We start from the raw sequence: 21,078 nt of genomic DNA on the forward strand, positions 1-21,078 counted from the left end.
TGTTGTTGGTCGAAATTTGTACGAATTTCAGTGGACATCCAAATAGTACAATCAATGCGTCAAGCATGGTGCATTTTATGCGGGACTTAACATTTTTTAATGGTCATAAGGATCTAGAATCTCATTGTAATTCTAATTAATTTTTTTACAAAGTACATAAACACATCCTTTGTAGGTGTTCAAAATTAATTTATTTTTCAAAGGGCATCCAACGGATCAAAAGTCTACATTTTTATTGCATTTGTGATTGTGGTGTTTAAGCTTACTTTTCGGAGTTCACCCAAGGACAAGATCAACAATTATAAGGTCTAGAAAAATTGCCACATTTTTTGGAATGTCAAATTATATTTTCAGGTCACCCCGAGGTTAATGGTCGCGTTTTCTATGTGGTGTCTATATCCAACATCACAGAAAATAAGGTCCATGTGTACTTGGATGGAATCTTCGAAAATGTAACCCGACCGCCACATAAACAATACAGTCATCGGACCTTGGGTGTCCTTGTAATTTGACACCACAAACATGGGTATATTGACCTTGACTGAACATTGGAAAAACGGTTAATTTGACACCACATTAGGAGTCAAATTGGACCTGGCGACACCCCCTACGTGGCATTCTACTTTCACCTTGATTTAATTTTCAAAGGTCCAGTAAATAGCTCCTACCGCGGCGCTCGGAAATTCCACTCTTGGAGCCTAATCTTCCTAAGTGTTCACTGCGCTCGTGACCTTGGCCACGTTTTCCCAAACATGGGGTATTGTTAATGAACAGCAATAATTAGTGAAAACGGATCGAAAATGGGGGGCGAAAGTAGGGGAAAGCAAGGAAAGTAAAGAACAAAAAAATGGACAAAAGTTAACACGTACAGCAACAGAGAGAAAGAGAGAAAGGAAAGACAATCTTAAGAACTAATCGTGGAAACAGAAGGGTCATACAGGGAGGTGATAAGCATTAGGGAAAAAGAACGAGAGATTTTATTGATCCGAAAAACGAGGATAGAAAGGCAAGAGTCAGAAAGCGAAAAGAGGAAAGAATGCATACCAGAATGGTGAGGAAAAAGAGCAAAGATATGAACATGGGAATCAGAGAGAGTATGAACAGGAGAAGTTGGAAGAGAAATATTGCATCACAAAGAAGACAGAGGAGAAAAAATGAGAAGGAGGAAAACCAGAAACATATGTTAAAAAAAAGTAATCTCGTAAAACGATTACATTAAAGCGCATTTCCACTTGCTTCATTTCCCATTCTGTCTAAATATGCAACAATTCTGTTAAATCGTAAAAAATCCGCCCAGCAATATGAAAAGATGCCGGTGACATGGGCAATCCCTGTTGAGTGGCTACTCAATTTCAGTTTTATTGCCGAAGAATGTTCATTTCAATGCTTTTCTAAATAAAGAAGTTGGGTAACATAGTGGCGCATGATCGCAAACACCTAAATTTTAAACTAATGTTAGATTTCCTTGTTTCCAACGCGGCCTAAGTTTATCAACATTTCAACATTAAATATAGTTCCAATGATAAGAAAAGTTGGCACTGCGCATTCGCAAAAATCAAAATTTAAAACTAGCGCTAGATTTTTCACTTTAATTCAAGTGCCTATGTAAGTCAAACATTTCCATTTAAAATTCTCAATAAATAAAATAAGTTGGCACTTGCGCAGTCGCAAAATGCCAAATTTTGAAATGGCGTTTGATTTTCTCTTTATTCGAAGTGCTTATGTATCAAACTTTCGTTTAAATTCTTCCATAAATTAAAAAAAGTGGCACAGTGCGCATGAGCCAAACCAAATTTTGAAATTGGCGTTTTTGATTTTCCTTTATTCCAAGTGCCTATGTATCAAATTTCCATTCAATACTTTTATAAGTAAACAAGTTTGACAATTCAGCTTAATAAATGGGTTGAGTAGATGTGCAACAGGGCACTGTGAAATTTTGAATCGATTCGATTCCAACTTTTGGTATTGTCGTATTATTATTGGTTATATGCCTAAATCTATGCCCATATTGAATTTCATGCAATTCAGTTCATAACTAACGGAGATGTAAAAGCGATCGAACATTTCTAAACAAAGTTATCGTTCCCACGGACAGATAGATGCACAGACAGACAAAGGAACAGACGGACAGACGAGCATGCAGACGACAGATAGCAATGCAAAATTATAAACGATCTCTAGGATAAACGGCAAAAGTGTAAAATTATAGAACATGTAAAAAAACGGTTTTTTGTTTTTTTTTACAATAACTTTTTTTGTAAGCGGTACAGAAAAAATTCCTTCCTTGGTACAAGACTCGACACCATAACGAACCAAATAGCGAAAAAAGTAGAACAATAGCTCTTAAGATAAAAAAACTAGTAGCGTCGCAAAGTTAGCGGACGGACGGACGGACAAAGTGGCCACAATAGCGCATTTTTTTTTATTTTTGTGGAAATGCGCTAAAAAGGGAAGAAATTGTTGGCGTAAATAAAGCATCTGGGTACGTCCAATTCAATAGAAAGTCAGTCACCACTTTTACAGTTTGGACCCTTGAAAGTTTAGGAAGGAAATTCTTCATTACGCAACTGTTGCAGTTAATTAAAATTAGGTAATTTAGTTAATTTGATTTTATCGCCTTGGTTACCTTGCACCATCGGAAGGCGTGATTCATTAGCGTTTCTCCTAAAAGGAACGTGTAATTAAGCAATTATGCGAATATGCATTTTTAAATTAACCGCTGTGGTACCTACCTTGCTAGTCTTTACTCGTTGCGTCTGTCGAACCAACATGATCCTGGAGGCTGTCGATCAATTTGCGCCTCAAAGTGCGTTTCAGATGCTGATGTCTGTTGTGGTCTGCACTTTTTTGGTGTGGTACGCACAGTACCATTGGAACCGGAGGCGCCTGTATAGAATGGCTTCCAAGTTCGATGGTCCAATGTGTTTGCCCTTCATTGGTAATGGCCTATACTTTGTGGGCTCTACGCGAGGTACGCACGTTTCGCTTGTCTCACTCCATTTGGTGGGAATGAATTTTAGACATCCTGCACAACGTTATGTCGGTCGTTAGTGATTTTAAACTACCGGTAAGGGTGTGGTTGGGTCAGAAGCTATTCTACGGTGTCGTGGATCCGGAACATCTCGAAATAATCATGAACAGCCCTCACGCGTTGGAAAAGGACGAGTTGTACCAGTACGCTGAACCGGTGGTCGGTACCGGACTGTTCACCGCCCCAGGTTGGTCAAATCCCGGTTGGCAAGGCGACTTAAACATTTTTTTCAGTATCCAAATGGAAACGGCACCGCAAGATTATAATGCCGACATTCAACCAGCGAATTCTCGACGAGTTTGTGCCGGTATTCGTCGAGAGGTCTACAATTCTCGTGGACCAGCTGAAGAATGAGGTCGGAAAGGGTAGCTTCAATATATTTCACTATGTCAGTCGATGCACCTTGGATATTATCTGCGGTAAATGATCACCTGCTGATGTTTCGAGTCATAAAGCTTCTTGTAGAGACCGCTATGGGCGTTACGGTGGAGGCACAAACCAAGTACTCCGACTACGTGCAGTGGGCTAACAAGTGAGCGGACATACGTCGTCCTAACGTAACAGATTGTCTCCCCAGGGCTATGGAGGTTATATTCACGAGGATGTTTAACGTCTGGTACCATAACGAATTTATTTTTAATCTGAGCCAAAGCGCGCGAGAGTTTCAAGATGTTAACACCAAGATGAAGGCGTTTACCGGAACGGTACGTACCCTAGCGTCGAAGTACGTGCACTTAAACTCGCGCTAAAGGTCGTCAAAGAGAAGCGGGAGGCATACCAAAGAAAAAGGAGAGAGCAAAGGAATCTTCCGGAAGGGTACGTCGAGCCACCGACTCGCAACACCTTCCTTCAGCAGCTCATCGAGTTGTCCGAGCATGGGGCCCACTTTACCGATGAGGAACTGCGGGAGGAGGTCGACACGTTCATGGTGGCGGTGAGTTGAACGCTAGAAGACCCGAGCTTTGTTACCCCCTTACGGCGCCCGACCAGGGGTCAATTGACCCTATACGTATTTTATCATATACAGTGTGTTCGAGATGAGGATCACCCAATATTTCTTTTAATTGGCGAGATACGAAAAATTTGACAAATAAAATATAATTTTTCATGTGGCATTACGATCTACCCGATCTCATATTGACACTTCCGGCACCACTTCCCATTTGGCCGGAATTCGGGGGAACTTTTGTTATTCAAATGCAATGCCTATGTTTTTTAAAGATTTTTGAAAAGAACAATCAATTTGCTGGGTCCGTTAACTTGGCCCCCCCCCACTGAGAGATTTGATAGTTGTATTATTTTAAAATGAATGCGCTCGTTATGCGCTCATATGCGTCATATGCGTTTTTTAGAAATCCGAAAAAACATTTAGGGGGGGGGGGGCAAGTGAACGTAGCCCCCCTCCCACCAGTACGTATTTTGTCGCTTGTAACTAGGTCACCTGATACAATTGGTTATGCGCTCAATTGTGCACAAATTTTCAAAAAGTGGGGGGTCCAACTAAACGTTTTTGTGCCACTCGATAGCGCATACCTGAGAGTACAATTTCGTATGAAAAGATGTTAAAAAAAGTGACTTTTAAAAACGTTTACTTGGCCCCCCCCCATTTTTTGAAAATTTGTCACGGCTTAACCGTAATGGCGCTAGCTTTAATTCAAGTGGCGTAATTGAGCGCATAACCAAATGTATCAAGTGACCTAGTTACAAGCGACAAAATATGTACTGGTGGGGGGGAGGCTACGTTCACTTGCCCCCCCCCCATGTTTTTTTCGGATTTCTAAAAAACGATAATCGGTGGCGCATATGAGCGCATAACGAGCGCATTCATTTTAAAATAATACAACTATCAAATCTCTCAGTGGGGAGGGGGGGAGGCCAAGTTAACGGACCCCAATTTGCTATCCGAGAACGTGAAATATGGTTGATATACAAACAATGGAGAAATTCGTGATTCAATATTTAGAAAACTTATGAAACCTAGTATGCCGTGTGCTGTCAAGATGTGCGGTGTCTGTTGGGTTACATGGGGAGATCGTATCGCGCAAAAGTAAAACTTCAAAACGGAACCCTGAACAAGTTCTTTTCTGTGTATCACAACAGACACCAAGCATCCTGACAGCACACAGCATGCTAGATTTCATAAGTTTTCCAAATATCAGGAATTTCGTCATTTTTTTGGTATATCAACGATATGCGAATTTGATGGTGTACTACAGATTGATTGATCATTTCAAAGACATTAAAAACATATGCATTATATTTAAAAAACAAAAGTTGCATTGATTTTTGGTCCAACCGGAAGTCACGCCGAAAGTTTCAATATGCGATCAGATAGATCGTGATGACCCACACATTATATTTACCAATTTTGTCGAATCTCGCCAAATAAAAGAGACATTGTGATTATCTCGAACACCCTGTATATGAAAAATCGTAAGTATAAAAGAACTTTATGCATGGAACGGCAAAACGGGAGCCGATGCGTCAGCAATGAGACAAAAGTAAGTTCCAGTAAATGTTATCCAATACAGTACAAAACTCAACGAAAAACATATGAAGGGGGGGGGGGGGGGGAAGGTGTATTGACCCTAATCCATAGCATCCATAGGTTAAAAATTTTCTCTAATTTACAATGAAACTTTTTCATTTAATTAATCTAGTTTCCAAATAAGAAAAAGTCATAAAACCATACACACACCTATGGTGCCAAAAATAAGGACGATATAAAGGGTGTTCGTTTTTTAAGATCGGCCGATTCGTTTTCGAGAAAATTAGAATAATTTCTACTCTTTCGGCTAGTGTGTTAACCATTTTAGGAGTAAAATCTGAATCAATAAATTAATTTTCACTATCCCAAGATTGTCACAAAGGCAACTGACAGCAAATTAAATTCTTTCTTTCCCATAACAACAAATAAGTGATATTTTCGTTTGTTTTTGTTTTCTATCTGAACCAATGAAGATAGGTCGATTAAATAAATTAAATAAACGTGTAAACAAATATAGAAAACGAGCTCCGGGGTATGGCTATAGCAGGTGCAAAACCAAATTTTGAACCTGGTGGAAGTTTTGCTTTTATTTACAGTATTATGTATGAAATATCATTTAATTGCTTCCATAAATAAGAAAGTTGGCACTGCGCATGCGCAAAACCAAATTTTTAAACTGGCGTTAAATTTTATTTTATTCCAAGTGACTATGTATCAAATTTCATTTAAATACCTTCATAAATAAGAAAGTTTGCAATTCGGTTTATAAATGGGTGAGATGCGAAGAGGGCGCTGTGAATGCTGACTAGTAGGCTCAACTTTTGGAATTGCGTTTGATATGGCTAAAGCTATGGGCGTATTGAATTTCACGCAATTCAGTTCATAACTAACGGAGATGTCAAAAGGGCCTTCTTTATTTTTTTGGCCAACTTTTGCCAATTCACGAACTTCGATCTACAAATTTGATAAAGAATACAATCTGCGAAATTTCATCGTAATCGTAAATTCGTTTACGAGATATCGTGGCAACGGGCGGACGGGCGGACAGACGGACAGACATCGCAAGATTTATCTAATTTTGGTTTATGAAATCTAATTTTCTCGAAAACGAATCTACCGGTTTAAAAAAATCAAACGTCAAAATAAAGGACTTCGAAAGACCTTTCAAACAAGCTATTATTGCTCGACACCACTTGTCATTTAAAATTTTTAAGGGAATGGCCCTGGGAGCAGAGGGTGAAAGGGGGTGAAGTAGTTTTTTGGTTAAAAGTTGCCCCCCTTGACAAATTCTTTGACGTGTCTCGGATTTTTTTTTCTTTAATCAATGGTTTTCAATAAATCCATGGTGGGAAATTTTCAAATGAACACCCTGTATAAATTAAATCTTAAATGTGGTAAATTGGTACTGGTAGTGTTAATCCACGCTTTGTAGGGAAGCGAAACGACGGCCTCAATGAACAGTTTCATATTCATCATGCTTGGAATGTACCCAGATGTCCAGGTGAGTAACATATCCAGCACATGGTCGTCACTCGTGTTCAAACGCAGGAGAGAGTCTACCAGGAGGTGGTGGACGTACTGGGCCCGGACAGAGCCGTTGAGGTCGACGATCTCGGTCGTTTCCACTACATGGAGAGAGTGATGAAAGAGACTATGCGCGTATTTCCAGTCGGACCTGTACTGGTTAGGGCAGTGACCAAAGATATTCAGCTCGGTAACTAGACACTTTCCCGCACGTTGAGCGCACGGAGCTTTCAGAGAACTGCGTGATTCCCGGCGGAAGCTCGGTGGCGATGGTGGTCATCAAGACGCACCGAAACGAGAAATACTGGCCGCAGCCCTTCAGGTTCGACCCCGATCGATTTCTACCCGAAGAAGTCGCGAAACGTCACCCGTACGCCTGGCTGCCCTTCTCCGGAGGACCACGGAATTGCGTCGGTACGAAAGCAGGCTCTCTTTTCTCCGCCAATTGAGGTTTTAGGTCCCAGGTACGCCTTTACGGCGATGAAGTCGCTCATCGCGACCGTTGTGAGGAAATACAAATTTTCAACGGACTACAATTGCATTGAGGACATCAAGTTGAAGGCCGATTTAGTGCTGAAACCTGTCAACGGGTACAATGTCTCGGTAAAGTTGAGAGAATGACCCTAGACTGAAGGGGGTCATTCCATATGCAGGTGGAGGATGATCAGCTTCCATAGAATAGTGGAATGGCGTGAGGAATAAATAAGTTTCAGGGGCCACAGACGCCACTGAATTTACACTACACCACGGTGTAAATTCAGCGGCGTAGGTGACCCCTGAAACCTATTTAACCCTCAACACTACACCACGGTGTAAATTCAGTGGCGCAGGTGACCCCTGAAATCTATTTAACCCTTAACACTATACCACGGTGTAAATTCAGTGGCGTAGGTGAACCCTGAGATCTATATTTAACCCTTAACTCCAAACCACGGTGTAAATTCAGTGGCGTAGGTGACCCCTGAAATCTATTTAACCCTTAACACTATACCACGGTGTAAATTCAGTGGCGTAGGTGACCTCTGAGATCTATTTAACCATTAACACTACACCACGGTGTACATTCAGTGGCGTGGATGACCCCTGAAATCTATTTAACCCTTAACACTATACCACGGTGTAAATTCAGTGGCATGGGTGACCCCTGAAATCTATTTAACCTTAACACTACACCACGGTGTAAATTCAGTGGCGTAGGTGACCTCTGAGATCTATTTAACCATTAACACTACACCACGGTGTAAATTCAGTGGCGTAAATGACCCTTGAAATCTTTTTAACCATTAACACTATACCACGGTGTAAATGCAGTGGAGTAGGTGACCCCTGACCTCTATTTAACCCTTAACACTACACCACGGTGTAAATTCAGTGGCGTAGGTGACCCCTGAAATCTATTTAACCCTTAACACTATACCACGGTGTAAATTCAGTGGCGTAGGTGACCCCTGAGATCTATTTGACCCTTAACACTACACCACGGTGTAAATTTAGTGGAGTAGGTGACCCCTGACCTCTATTTAACCCTTAACACCACCCCATGGTGTAAATTCAGTGGCGTAGGTGACTCCTGAAATGTATTTAACCCTTAACACTACACCATGGTGTAATTTCAGTGGCGTAGGTAACCCCTGAAATCTTTTTAACCCTTAACACTATACCACGGTGTAAATTCAGTGGAGTAGGTGACCTCTGAGAACTATTTAACCATTAACACTACACCACGGTGTAAATTCAGTGGCGTAGGTGACCCCTTATGGCTTTCCACTATTCTATGGAAGTAGGTAGGTACTTGTAAATATAGCTAACTGACTTCGCAATTATAAGCAGTCAAACCGGTTGAATTTGTAACCTTGTTCTAAGGTATTTTTAATAGAAGATTGTAATAATAATTGTAATAAATGCGTTTTTTACTTTGAACCTTGGCCACTGTCATCATTTCTTCACCATGGTTTCGATGCGTCATTCGCTCCACTTGTCAAGGCTGGAATTAACAAGAAAAATGAACCATAATTAACACGTCCAACTTACGTATAGAAATCTACTGAATAAAATATTCGTATCTTCCCACAGTCTTCTTCCTGAGATCTTGAACTCCTCAGATGGACGGCTAGAATTCGTGTAAATGCCTCCATAATGTGGACATTAGTGAGCTCGTCGTTCTCCCTACGGACATAGTATAGGCGTCGATTCTAGCTAGAGCTTCTGGGAAGAGGCACGCCAGATAGAAAATCAAGAGATAAAGAGTGAAACAATTAAACAGGGAATTATCAGAAAAGAAAGGATGAAGAATTCGAATCGGAAACATGGAGAGAGGAGGTAATTGATTACACAATAGTAAATGAAAAATACTGGACGGAATAAAAGAATTGAGGGTAGGGAGTCTGACCAACCGGTGGAAATGAGTGAGGGAGGACAAGATCAAGAAATGGAAAGACACAAAGATGAAGGGAAATAGGGAAATAAGACTAGAGGAACAAAAAGAAGAAATAGGAGAATAGTAGTATAACAAAGGCAATAACGTGGTAAGAGTTAAATGAAGGGGAAGGGAGACATAATATACCTACAGGGATGATTTTTGAGAAATGTTAAACAAATATAAAGGTGGGAGAGAAATACAAATCGTGGAATAGCAGCACATTATTTGGGTACTACAGGAAAAACAGAAGGAAGAAGAGGTAACAAGAGAGGAGGCGGAAAAAAACGAGATGAGCAGCAATTAAAGATAGTGTTAAGGAAAAGACGAGGAAACTATTAAACAAGAATATAAAAAGGAAGAATGACAGAAAGGGATTTACAAATGAGGTGAGCCAAAGTGGATTGATAGCAATGGAAAGACGGAAAAGGATAGTGGAAACAAATGTAGAATAGATGAAGAAAATGATGGGCATAATGGAGAGGTACTGGGAAAGAGAAAGATGGGAACTAAATGTAGGAAAATGGACATGATGAGATTTGGGAAGAAGGGAGAGGGTAAATAAGGAGATCGCCAGGAAGCAGGGCGGTAAGGTTCAAAGAAAGGAGGTGAATTAGTGAAAGAAGGATGAACACAAATGGAATTTGGGGAGAACAAAGAAAAATACGATATGGAAGAAATGAACACGGATGGGTCGAAAGGAAGAGAGGAATAGGGGAAAAGATGGAAATTGAACTGATAAAAAGGAACGTTGGTGCACAAGTACAGCAACAGAGGGGTGCAAATAGAAAGCTCACGAGAAAACAGTGTGTACATGAAGCTGATAAGGGCGTTGTGGCCGAAATACTTAAGGGGGAGGGAAGAAAAATATTAAGATAATAGCGAGGTTTAGATGCGGAAATGAGGAGAAAGGGAAGGGGTATTATTAGAACTCGTGGGGAAAAAGAGAAAGAGAGCACATGATATAGGAATGTCAAGTGGTTACTAAAAATTAATTAATTGATCGAAATGCTACCAACAATCTTGGTCGAACAGTGTCAATAAGTTGGCTAAACGCTTCACCAAGGTAAAATTGCAGTTCAGCCGATTGAGGTCAAAATTTTGTCGGCTTGGTCGCCTTGGTTAAAGTCCCCGCAACATTGATCCTTAGCATAGCAACCTGCGAATAGCAATAATTATAATTTTTTACAGACGAAGGCGCATCCAGTTAATCGATTACTTTAATGGCTCTATTTAAACAAGCTACGGCGGAAGCTGGTGGGCTTCGAAATCTAGCCACCAATCATGCTAGAGGCTATCGACTACTTCGCGCCTAAAAGCGCGCTTCAGACGCTGGTGATCGTCGCCCTTGTCACGTTTTTGGTGTGGTACACGCAGTACCATTGGAACCGGAGGCGTCTCTACAAAATGGCGTCCCGTTTCGACGGTCCCATTTCTCTTCCGTTCATTGGCAGCGGACTATCCTTTGTCGGCTCTACTTCTGGTAAGTGAAACCGTATACCTCACTGAAAACGACTAAATTTTAGACATTTTAAACAACGTCATGGTGCTGTTCCAAACGTTTAAACCACCGGTGCGAGTGTGGTTGGGTCAGAAACTGTTTTACGCACTATTTGATCCGGAGGATCTTGAAATAATCATGAACAACCCGCATGCGTTGGAAAAGGACGAACTGTATCTGTTCGCTGAACCCTTTGTGGGTACCGGTCTGTTCACCGCCCCAGGTTGGTCCGCTTTCAAGTTGTCAGGGAGGTCATCTACACGATTTTCTAGTGCCAAAATGGAAACGCCACCGTAAAGTGATAATGCCGACATTCAATCAGCGCATCCTCGACGAGTTTGTGCCGGTATTTGCCGAACAGTCCGAAATACTCTTGGAGCAGCTGAAGAAACAAGTTGGAAAGGGCAGCTTCGACATCTTTCAACTCGTCAGCCGTTGTACCTTGGATATTATCTGCGGTAAAAACCATAAGCTAATATTTGGTGTCCACGATTTTGTTCCAGAGACGGCAATGGGAGTTAAGGTGGAGGCGCAGACTACAGACTCAGACTACGTCAAGTGGGCTAACAAGTGAGTTCCTGGACGTTTTCTAAGACTAACCCTGACTTCAACAGGGCAATGGAGATTACGTTTACGAGAATGTTCAACATCTGGTACCACTTCGATTCCATATTTAACCTTACACAAAGCGCACGTGACCTTCTCGACATCCAAACCAAGATGAAAACGTTCACTGGAGCCGTGTGTATCCTACCTTGCGTCTAACGCTCTTAACTTACGTTTCAGGTTGTAAGAAACAAACGGGAGGCGTACCAGACAAAAATGAGGGAACGAAGGCAACTACCGGAAGGGTACGTAGACAAAGAGGCGCCGACTCGAAAAACCTTCCTTCAACAGCTCATCGAGTTGTCCGAAGGAGGGGCCAACTTCACAGATGATGAATTGCGAGAGGAGGTCGACACATTTATGGTGGCGGTAGGTAAAGTAGAACACTTGAGGGCGTTTCGACGCTTGGTTTTGTAGGGAAGCGACACCACGGCGTCAATGAACAGCTTCATATTCGTAATGCTAGGAATGTACCCAGATGTGCAGGTGAGTAACAAACCCATCTCATACTCTTCACTCGGTTGAATGCAGGAAGAAGTCTACCAAGAGGTGTTAGACGTACTCGGCCCAGACAGAGCAGTAGAAGCCGCCGATCTTGGTCGCTTCCAATACATGGAGAGAGTGATGAAAGAGACCATGCGCATATTTCCCGTCGGACCTTTACTCGTTAGGGCAATCACTAAAGACATTCAGCTAGGTGACCTGACTCTTTTCCACTCACTGAGCACACGGAATTTTTAGAGAACTGCGTGATTCCGGCCGGAAGTTCGGTGGTAACGGTGATCATGCAAACGCACAGAAGCGAGAAGATTTGGCCGCAACCCCTCAAGTTCGAACCCGACCGATTTTTACCCGAAGAAATTGCCAAACGCCATCCATACGCTTGGTTGCCATTTTCTGCTGGTCCTCGAAATTGCGTTGGTAAGATCTTACCCTCACTTCATTTTTAAAAAAGCACAAGCGCAGGTCCGAAATACGCTTTTATGGCAATGAAAGCGCTCATCGCGACAGTAGTCAGGAGATACAAGTTCACCACGGACTATAAGTCCATTGAGGACATCAAGCTGAAGGCTGATTTAATGCTGAAACCGGTCGATGGATACAATGTTTCGGCCGAGTTGAGAGAATGATGGCGATTTTTATTGCTCCTTAGCGTTTCAAATTGCACACTTATTGTATCATGTGGCGAAGTGCCCTCTTAAATATTAAAAACAGAAACAGACACCACTTTTCAGTTGGTAACAGATCGCAGCAGCAAGGACCTGTTTGTAAGCTTTCGCTAAGGATACAGGGCCAATAATTGTGGGTCGCTACATCTTCAATCTTCAATTATCCAAAATCGTCCTCTTCCTGTATTTCACTCCTGTTATTCTTCTTTACATTCTCCAAGCATATGCTCGATCTCTTCTCCTTTCTCTCGACAGATTATTCATTTCCTTTCTTCTCCTTCACCTTCCCTCTTTCCTCGTTTCCACATCTAAACCTCTCTATCTTCTTTCCCTCAGATATTTTGGTAACCACATGCATTTGGTACCCTAAGTATTTAACTTCTCGGACTTCCTCTATTTTTTCCTCCCTCTTTTCCTTCTTTCCCCATTACGAAAATCTTATCACATACCTAATCTTCAATTTTCCTACATTTCCCTTTCTTTCCCAGTACATATCTCGCCATCCTTCCCATTATTTCCTTCATCTGTTCTACCTCTGTTGCCGTTACTACTGTGTCGTCCGCGTATGGCACGGACAATATCTTCCTTATATCCACTACGATCCCACCATGTTGGCATCTCTCTCCATATAATTCCTTGATCCATCATTTTCCACACTTTTCCCTTTCCATTCCGTCAAACGCTATCTTTAAGTTCATGAAAATGAAATCATCCTTACCGCCATCGTTCCTCTCCCATTTTTGAATCCCTACAACAGTACAACATCCTCTTTCTTTCTATTTCTCTTTCTGTCATTCAATTCGATTGCATACATTCAGTCGTCAGTATTGTGATTTTCCTATCAGTTTCCATACAGCCCTTATCACCTATCTTTTGTAAACCAGCGCTATTACTCCCACCTTCCATTTTTCAGATAGTCACCCTCCCTTCCACACCGTCTGTGTCTCATTTTCCTTTCTTGCTCCTCAATCTATTGATATCCAGTCTCCTTCTAATGTCCACTATCACTTCTTCTTTCTCCTAATTCCCTTGTAATACGTTAATAAAGTGCTGCTTCCAATTCACTAATTGTATTTCCTCCCACCTGTTCTGTTTTCCACTTTTCTCTGTTTGTCATGTGTCAAAAGTTCTCTGCTTTTATTTCTCAGATTTGTTTTCCATATACTTCCTGTTCCTCCATCTTTTCCTTTACGTTTTTTTTGTAATTCATTTCCTGTTCCCTTAACTGCTTCTAATCAATATCTCCTTTTCTTTCTTTCCCCATAATTGTTCTATATATGTTTCTTTCTTTAGTACACTCGTTTTTTCTCCACCACACATTTAGATATTGGTTTCCCCGTTCTTGCTTTTTTAAAACGCTTCTTCAAATTTTAGATAATTAGACATTGGACAATAGACATTAGACAATAGACATTAGACAATAGACATTAGACAATAGACATTAGACAATAGACATTAGACAATAGACAATAGACATTAGACAATAGACATAGACATTAGACAATAGACATTAGACAATAGACATTAGACAATAGACATTAGACAATAGACATTAGACAATAGACATTAGACAATAGACATTAGACAATAGACATTAGACAATAGACATTAGACAATAGACATTAGACAATAGACATTAGACAATAGACATTAGACAATAGACATTAGACAATAGACATTAGACAATAGACATTAGACAATAGACATTAGACACATTAGACAATAGACATTAGACAATAGACATTAGACAATAGACATTAGACAATAGACATTAGACAATAGACATTAGACAATAGACATTAGACAATAGACAATAGACATTAGACAATAGACATTAGACAATAGACATTAGACAATAGACATTAGACAATAGACATTAGACAATAGACATTAGACAATAGACATTAGACAATAGACATTAGACACATTAGACAATAGACATTAGACAATAGACATTAGACAATAGACATTAGACAATAGACATTAGACAATAGACATTAGACATTAGACAATAGACATTAGACAATAGACATTAGACAATAGACATTAGACAATAGACATTAGACAATAGACATTAGACAATAGACATTAGACAATAGACATTAGACAATAGACATTAGACAATAGACATTAGACAATAGACATTAGACAATAGACATTAGACAATAGACATTAGACAATAGACATTAGACAATAGACATTAGACAATAGACATAGACAATAGACAATAGACATTAGACAATAGACATTAGACAATAGACATTAGACAATAGACATTAGACAATAGACATTAGACAATAGACATTAGACAATAGACATTAGACAATAGACATTAGACAATAGACAATAGACATTAGACAATAGACATTAGACAATAGACATTAGACAATAGACATTAGACAATAGACATTAGACAATAGACATTAGACAATAGACATTAGACAATAGACATTAGACAATAGACATTAGACAATAGACATTAGACAATAGACATTAGACAATAGACATTAGACAATAGACATTAGACAATAGACATTAGACAATAGACATTAGACAATAGACATTAGACAATAGACATTAGACAATAGACATTAGACAATAGACATTAGACAATAGACATTAGACAATAGACATTAGACAATAGACATTAGACAATAGACATTAGACAATAGACATTAGACAATAGACATTAGACAATAGACATTAGACAATAGACATTAGACAATAGACATTAGACAATAGACATTAGACAATAGACATTAGACAATAGACATTAGACAATAGACATTAGACAATAGACATTAGACAAAAGACATTAGACAATAGACATTAGACAATAGACATTAGACAATAGACATTAGACAATAGACATTAGACAATAGACATTAGACAATAGACATTAGACAATAGACAATAGACATTAGACAATAGACATTAGACAATAGACATTAGACAATAGACATTAGACAATAGACATTAGACATTAGACAATAGACATTAGACAATAGACATTAGACAATAGACATTAGACAATAGACATTAGACAATAGACATTAGACAATAGACATTAGACAATAGACAATAGACATTAGACAATAGACATTAGACAATAGACATTAGACAATAGACATTAGACAATAGACATTAGACAATAGACATTAGACAATAGACATTAGACAATAGACATTAGACAATAGACATTAGACATTAGACAATAGACATTAGACATTAGACAATAGACATTAGACAATAGACATTAGACATTAGACAATAGACATTAGACAATAGACATTAGACAATAGACATTAGACAATAGACATTAGACAATAGACATTAGACAATAGACATTAGACAATAGACATTAGACATTAGACAATAGACATTAGACAATAGACATTAGACAATAGACATTAGACAATAGACATTAGTAATCCAGAATCCAGGTCGTGCCCTTCGAGGCACAGAAAGTTGCGTAACTAAGAAGTGACCTTCTAATGAAGTCCAAGGTCGTGGCCTGGGCTGAGACTTCACAGCAGCTACAACCTTCGCCCAAAACCCAAGGCCGTCACCAAGTTAATGGCATAGGATCAAAAATCCAAACAGGAGGTGGGGGGAGGCGTTCTATTCCTAGATATCTTCAGAGAAGAAATTTTCGTCCACTTATGAGGTTTTTGCAACAATTTGGGTTTTGAAAGGTTTTATGGATTTTTAGGCTGTTTGAAAGGGTTTCCAGAGGCCTAAATGCTTCTCAAAAACCCTAAAGAAGTTTGCAGATTTTTACAGCTCAGAGCAGATCTTTTAAAAGTATTTGGCAGTGTCTAGGAGGAGTCTTTACGACCTTTCAGACTAAGAGCCCCTTACAGTCTCGAAGATTCTCCAGCGCCTCTTCTAAACACTTTACGATTCTTTTCTCGCTTTAGATCCTATAAGGGCGTTAGATTTTCTTGACGGGTTTTTCAGAATTGATGAGGTCTATTATTGCATTATGAAAAAGGCAATAAGAAATGGGCGAAATAGAAATTGGGTGCATTTTCTCCTTGGGCTTTGCGTAGCTTAAATTTCCCTAATGAGGTGTATGGGTAAGTTACATAAAATTTGGGCAAAAGGTAGCTATAGGTAATTTGAGCGATACAGATAACGTCATTGCTAATTTTTTTTACTTTGACTACCTTGAGCAAAGTGCAGATCACAAACGTAAGAACCATCATAATTATATTAAATGACCAGTTGCATGCATCAAATTACTTATTGGAATTGTGAAGGGATTACGATAATAGCCCTATTTAAATAATCCGCAGTGGTAGTGTTTTGTTCACCTTCAAACATGATGAATCTTGTCGACGAATTTGCGCCTAAAAGCGCTCTCCAGGCGCTGGTGCCCATCGCACTTGTCACGTTTTTGGTGTGGTACATGCAGTACCATTGGAACCGTAGGCGCCTCTACAAAATGGCGGCCCTGTTCGATGGGCCCATCTGTTTGCCGTTTGTTGGCAATGGACTATACTTCGTCGGCTCCACGAGTGGTACGTAAATTCCACATGCTCTGGTCCGAGTGGTGCGAAAGAATTTTAGATATCCTGCAAAACGTCATCTCGCTGGTGAGCAATTTTAAACTGCCGGTGAGAGTGTGGTTGGGCCAGAAACTATTCTACGCCTTAGTTGATCCTGGAGATCTGGAAATAATCATGAATAGCCCTCACGCGCTGGAGAAGGACGAGTTGTACCAGTATGCCGAACCCATTGTGGGTACCGGATTGTTCACCGCCCCAGGTTGGTCCGCTTTCAAGTTGTCAGGGAGGTCATCTACACGATTTTCTAGTGCCAAAATGGAAACGCCACCGTAAAGTGATAATGCCGACATTCAATCAGCGCATCCTCGACGAGTTTGTGCCGGTATTTGCCGAACAGTCCGAAATACTCTTGGAGCAGCTGAAGAAACAAGTTGGAAAGGGCAGCTTCGACATCTTTCAACTGGTCAGCCGTTGTACCTTGGATATTATCTGCGGTAAAAACCATAAGTTAATATTTGGTGTCCACGATTTTCTTCTAGAGACGGCAATGGGAGTTAAGGTGGAGGCGCAGACTACAGACTCAGATTACGTCAAGTGGGCTAACAAGTGAGTTGCTGGGCGTTTTCTAAGAGTAACCCTGACTTCCACAGGGCAATGGAGATTATGTTTACGAGAATGTTCAACATTTGGTACCACTTCGATTCCATATTTAACCTTACACAAAGCGCACGTGACCTTCTCGACGTCCAGACCAAGATGAAAACGTTCACTGGAGCCGTGTGTATCCCACCTTGCGTCTAACGCTCTTAACTTACGTTTCAGGTTGTAAGAAACAGACGGGAGGCGTACCAGAGAAAGATGAGGGAACGAAGGCAACTACCGGAGGGGTACGTAGACAAAGAGGCGCCGACTCGAAAAACCTTCCTTCAACAGCTCATCGAGTTGTCCGAAGGAGGGGCCAACTTCACAGATGATGAACTGCGGGAAGAGGTCGACACATTTATGGTGGCGGTAGGTAAAGTAGAACACTGGAGGGAGTTCCAACGCTAGATCTTTGTAGGGAAGTGACACCACTGCGTCGATGAACAGTTTCATATTCATCATGCTTGGAATGCACCCAGATGTTCAGGTGAGTAGGTAACATATACCGGGCGTATAGTCATCACTCGGTTGAACGCAGGAAGAAGTCTACCAAGAGGTGCTAGACGTACTCGGGCCAGACAGAGCAGTAGAAGCAGCCGACCTTGGTCGTTTCCACTACATGGAGAGAGTGATGAGGGAGACCATGCGCATATTTCCCGTCGGACCTATACTGGTTAGGGCAATCACCAAGGACCTTCAGCTAGGTAAGTCGACTCTTTTCCACTCGTTGAGATCACGAAATTTTTAGAGAACTGCGTGATACCGGCCGGAAGTTCAGTGGTAATGGTGATAATGCAAACGCACAGAAGCGAAAAGATTTGGCCGCATCCGCTTAGGTTCGAACCCGACCGTTTCCTACCCGAAGAGGTAGCCAAACGACATCCATACGCTTGGTTGCCATTCTCTGGTGGTCCACGTAACTGCGTTGGTAAGACGACCGCATCTCTCCTTCGGTTTAATCAGAGCACTCACTAGGTCCTAAATATGCATTTATGGCCATGAAGGCGCTCATCGCTACCGTCGTCAGGCGATACAAATTTAAGACCGACTATAAGTGCATCGAGGATATCGAACTGAAGGCTGATTTGATGTTGAAACCGGTCAACGGGTACAATGTTTCGGTCGAATTGAGGGAATAACAACAATTTATCAGCGCACAATTACTTTAGAACTATTCGTGTTGCAGTATAAACTTTTTTACTCGCCTCAATTGAATCATTTTGAGCCCTTCGAGTGCACACACTCTCAACAGAGAACGCTGGGGTTGCAGGTTTCAGTGAAATCAATCCCTTATTGCAAATATCCTTTTTCTATTTCGGTGTTACAATGAGATTTTTGTACAACTGTTTTAGGCAAAAACAGTATTACAAAGGCTTCCATTGTAACATAGTTTTTCGTAACTTTTCATCTCTAAGTTGGCAGTTCGTCAACCTCAAATTATCAGATGTCAAATCCACCACAAGAACCAATGAATAAAGAATACCAGGTATGAGAATATCAACAATTTACGTGAGACCGCGATGGCTTTTGCAAATGGCGGACAGTAGTTTCCTGTTCCAGTGGCGTACCTACCTTACAGTTGTTGAAGGATACAAATTATAAAGAATTTTACACGAAAACAATCTAAACCCCCATGTGTCTACTCCGCCTATGACTTTTGTTTAACTAACCTCAAACTACATTCCGATAAAAAATTTGTAAATTTACATGTATATTCCCTCCAAAACTAAACAAGATCCCGCTTACCTAAATTTGAAAAGTGGCACGTGATCAAACATCGAACGTAGGGCCGCCTTACGTTAGTTGTAAGCAACGCTATTTTGACCTGAAGTACTGTAGGGAAGGAACGTAAAATAAAGCACAGAAATTGTTCGTTTAATAATGATCGTTATTATTTACATCGTGAATACTGGAAATAAATTGCATTGCAAAAATAAACTTTCAAAATGGTAGTTCACCGAATAAAAAAATTAAAATAAGCTGGGAAAAAAGAACTTACCAATAAAAAAACCAGCAGTCAAATTATTGTTTGTAATGATTTGAATGCGTAACATAAAATTATAACAATAATATTAACGAAATATCTATCGCGTAAGCCACAAGAGGTGAGATATTTCCACCCACTTAGCAAGAGGTTGATACCAGACCAATAATGCATGTCAAGTGTTACCTACATTCCTACATACAAAAATCGATTAGCAAGGTGGTTCGTTTCTAAGACACATAAAAGCAAATACCTACACACATAAATATATCTCTGGCGTGTGATAATGTACATCACATATTCCAGTTCACTGCAAATATTCAACAATCTTGGTCTTTGATTAATAAAATTAATAATAAAAAAAGTTCGTTGTAGTCACAATGTTATCAAGTTTGAGATACCTACAACAAACATTCTAAGAAAGGGTGAAGTACACAGGATGCGATTCCTCTTTGGTGCAATAAAATACTTCAACTAACGACAAGATATGTGGGAATTAGCGAATCGCGACTCATTTATCGCACATAGATTCTAAACTAAAGACTTTTTATTAGCATAATCTTGCCCCCAAGATAGATAACTCGCCCCTCGTTCGGGGTTTCGAGCCGATCAAAACTTATATCGCCGCCCATGGGTAGGACGGCCTTCGGTTAGCAGCACTTCGTCCCTAAAGTTGGAGGTTCGAGGGCCCTCGGATCCTTTTGTGCCTTAGCTCTAGAATACCTTTCTATTCTAGCGTCCGAGCTCCCTCTCACGGTAGGAAGATATGAATTACATATAACAAGGCACACGCATTCGCGAATGTTACGAGTCACCCTAAACTAAATACACCTAGCATTGCATGCCCCACTTCACGGAAGTCGAGGTTCTACATAGGTACACCCACGTGCACCGTGTAACTGAGTTAAATGTGGTCTAAACCTGAGATATCGTAGACTTCCACAAGCACATGGATACTAGTTAACACCTCGCATTTTGTTAATTACATATTAGCACAATGGTAGATGGAAAATATCTGATATAACAAATGGCGCAATTCATATAACTACTAAGAGTAAACTACATAAAATACCTTACCCGACACCAAAGTGGTTGAATCTTACGCACAAACAAAAAAACAAAGCTAAACTCTATGAATACAACTCAAAATGCAATAATCCCACCACCAACAAGCTTTATAAGTATAACAATCAACAAGTGACGCCA

General features: G+C 40.4%; 3 protein-coding genes across 4 annotated transcripts; all 3 read left to right on the plus strand.

Moving 5' to 3' along the window:
- Nucleotides 1–2,635: 2,635 nt before the first annotated feature.
- On the plus strand, nt 2,636–8,326 carry LOC116161247 (cytochrome P450 4C1-like). Of its 2 annotated transcripts, XR_004143381.1 has the most exons (11): nt 2,636–2,971; nt 3,021–3,218; nt 3,265–3,450; nt 3,497–3,563; nt 3,609–3,735; nt 3,783–3,965; nt 6,952–7,020; nt 7,068–7,233; nt 7,278–7,457; nt 7,501–7,873; nt 7,998–8,326. XR_004143381.1 is itself a non-coding variant. In XM_031474530.1 (10 exons), exons 1-10 carry the CDS (start codon nt 2,692–2,694, stop codon nt 7,662–7,664), a joined length of 1,620 nt encoding a protein of 539 aa, XP_031330390.1. In that variant the 5' UTR covers nt 2,636–2,691; the 3' UTR covers nt 7,665–8,326. The 2 variants fall into 2 exon arrangements, 1 of the variants encoding a protein (XP_031330390.1); XM_031474530.1 differs by having other exon boundaries at nt 7,501–8,326.
- A 2,377-nt stretch (nt 8,327–10,703) lies between these two features.
- On the plus strand, nt 10,704–12,793 carry LOC116161250 (cytochrome P450 4C1-like). Its single transcript, XM_031474532.1, has 10 exons — nt 10,704–10,942; nt 10,986–11,183; nt 11,233–11,418; nt 11,464–11,530; nt 11,575–11,701; nt 11,747–11,935; nt 11,984–12,052; nt 12,098–12,263; nt 12,308–12,487; nt 12,533–12,793. The coding sequence occupies exons 1-10, from the start codon at nt 10,744–10,746 to the stop codon at nt 12,694–12,696; spliced, it is 1,545 nt and encodes a 514-aa protein (XP_031330392.1). The 5' UTR covers nt 10,704–10,743; the 3' UTR covers nt 12,697–12,793.
- Nucleotides 12,794–17,031: 4,238 nt separating this feature from the next.
- On the plus strand, nt 17,032–19,094 carry LOC116161249 (cytochrome P450 4C1-like). Its single transcript, XM_031474531.1, has 10 exons — nt 17,032–17,258; nt 17,308–17,505; nt 17,555–17,740; nt 17,786–17,852; nt 17,897–18,023; nt 18,069–18,257; nt 18,307–18,375; nt 18,427–18,592; nt 18,637–18,816; nt 18,864–19,094. Exons 1-10 carry the CDS (start codon nt 17,060–17,062, stop codon nt 19,025–19,027), a joined length of 1,545 nt encoding a protein of 514 aa, XP_031330391.1. The 5' UTR covers nt 17,032–17,059; the 3' UTR covers nt 19,028–19,094.
- The last annotated feature ends 1,984 nt before the right edge of the window (nt 19,095–21,078 follow it).

Source organism: Photinus pyralis, unplaced genomic scaffold (assembly GCF_008802855.1).
Source record: "Photinus pyralis isolate 1611_PpyrPB1 unplaced genomic scaffold, Ppyr1.3 Ppyr1.4_LG10, whole genome shotgun sequence".
Lineage (NCBI taxonomy): Eukaryota > Metazoa > Arthropoda > Insecta > Coleoptera > Lampyridae > Photinus > Photinus pyralis.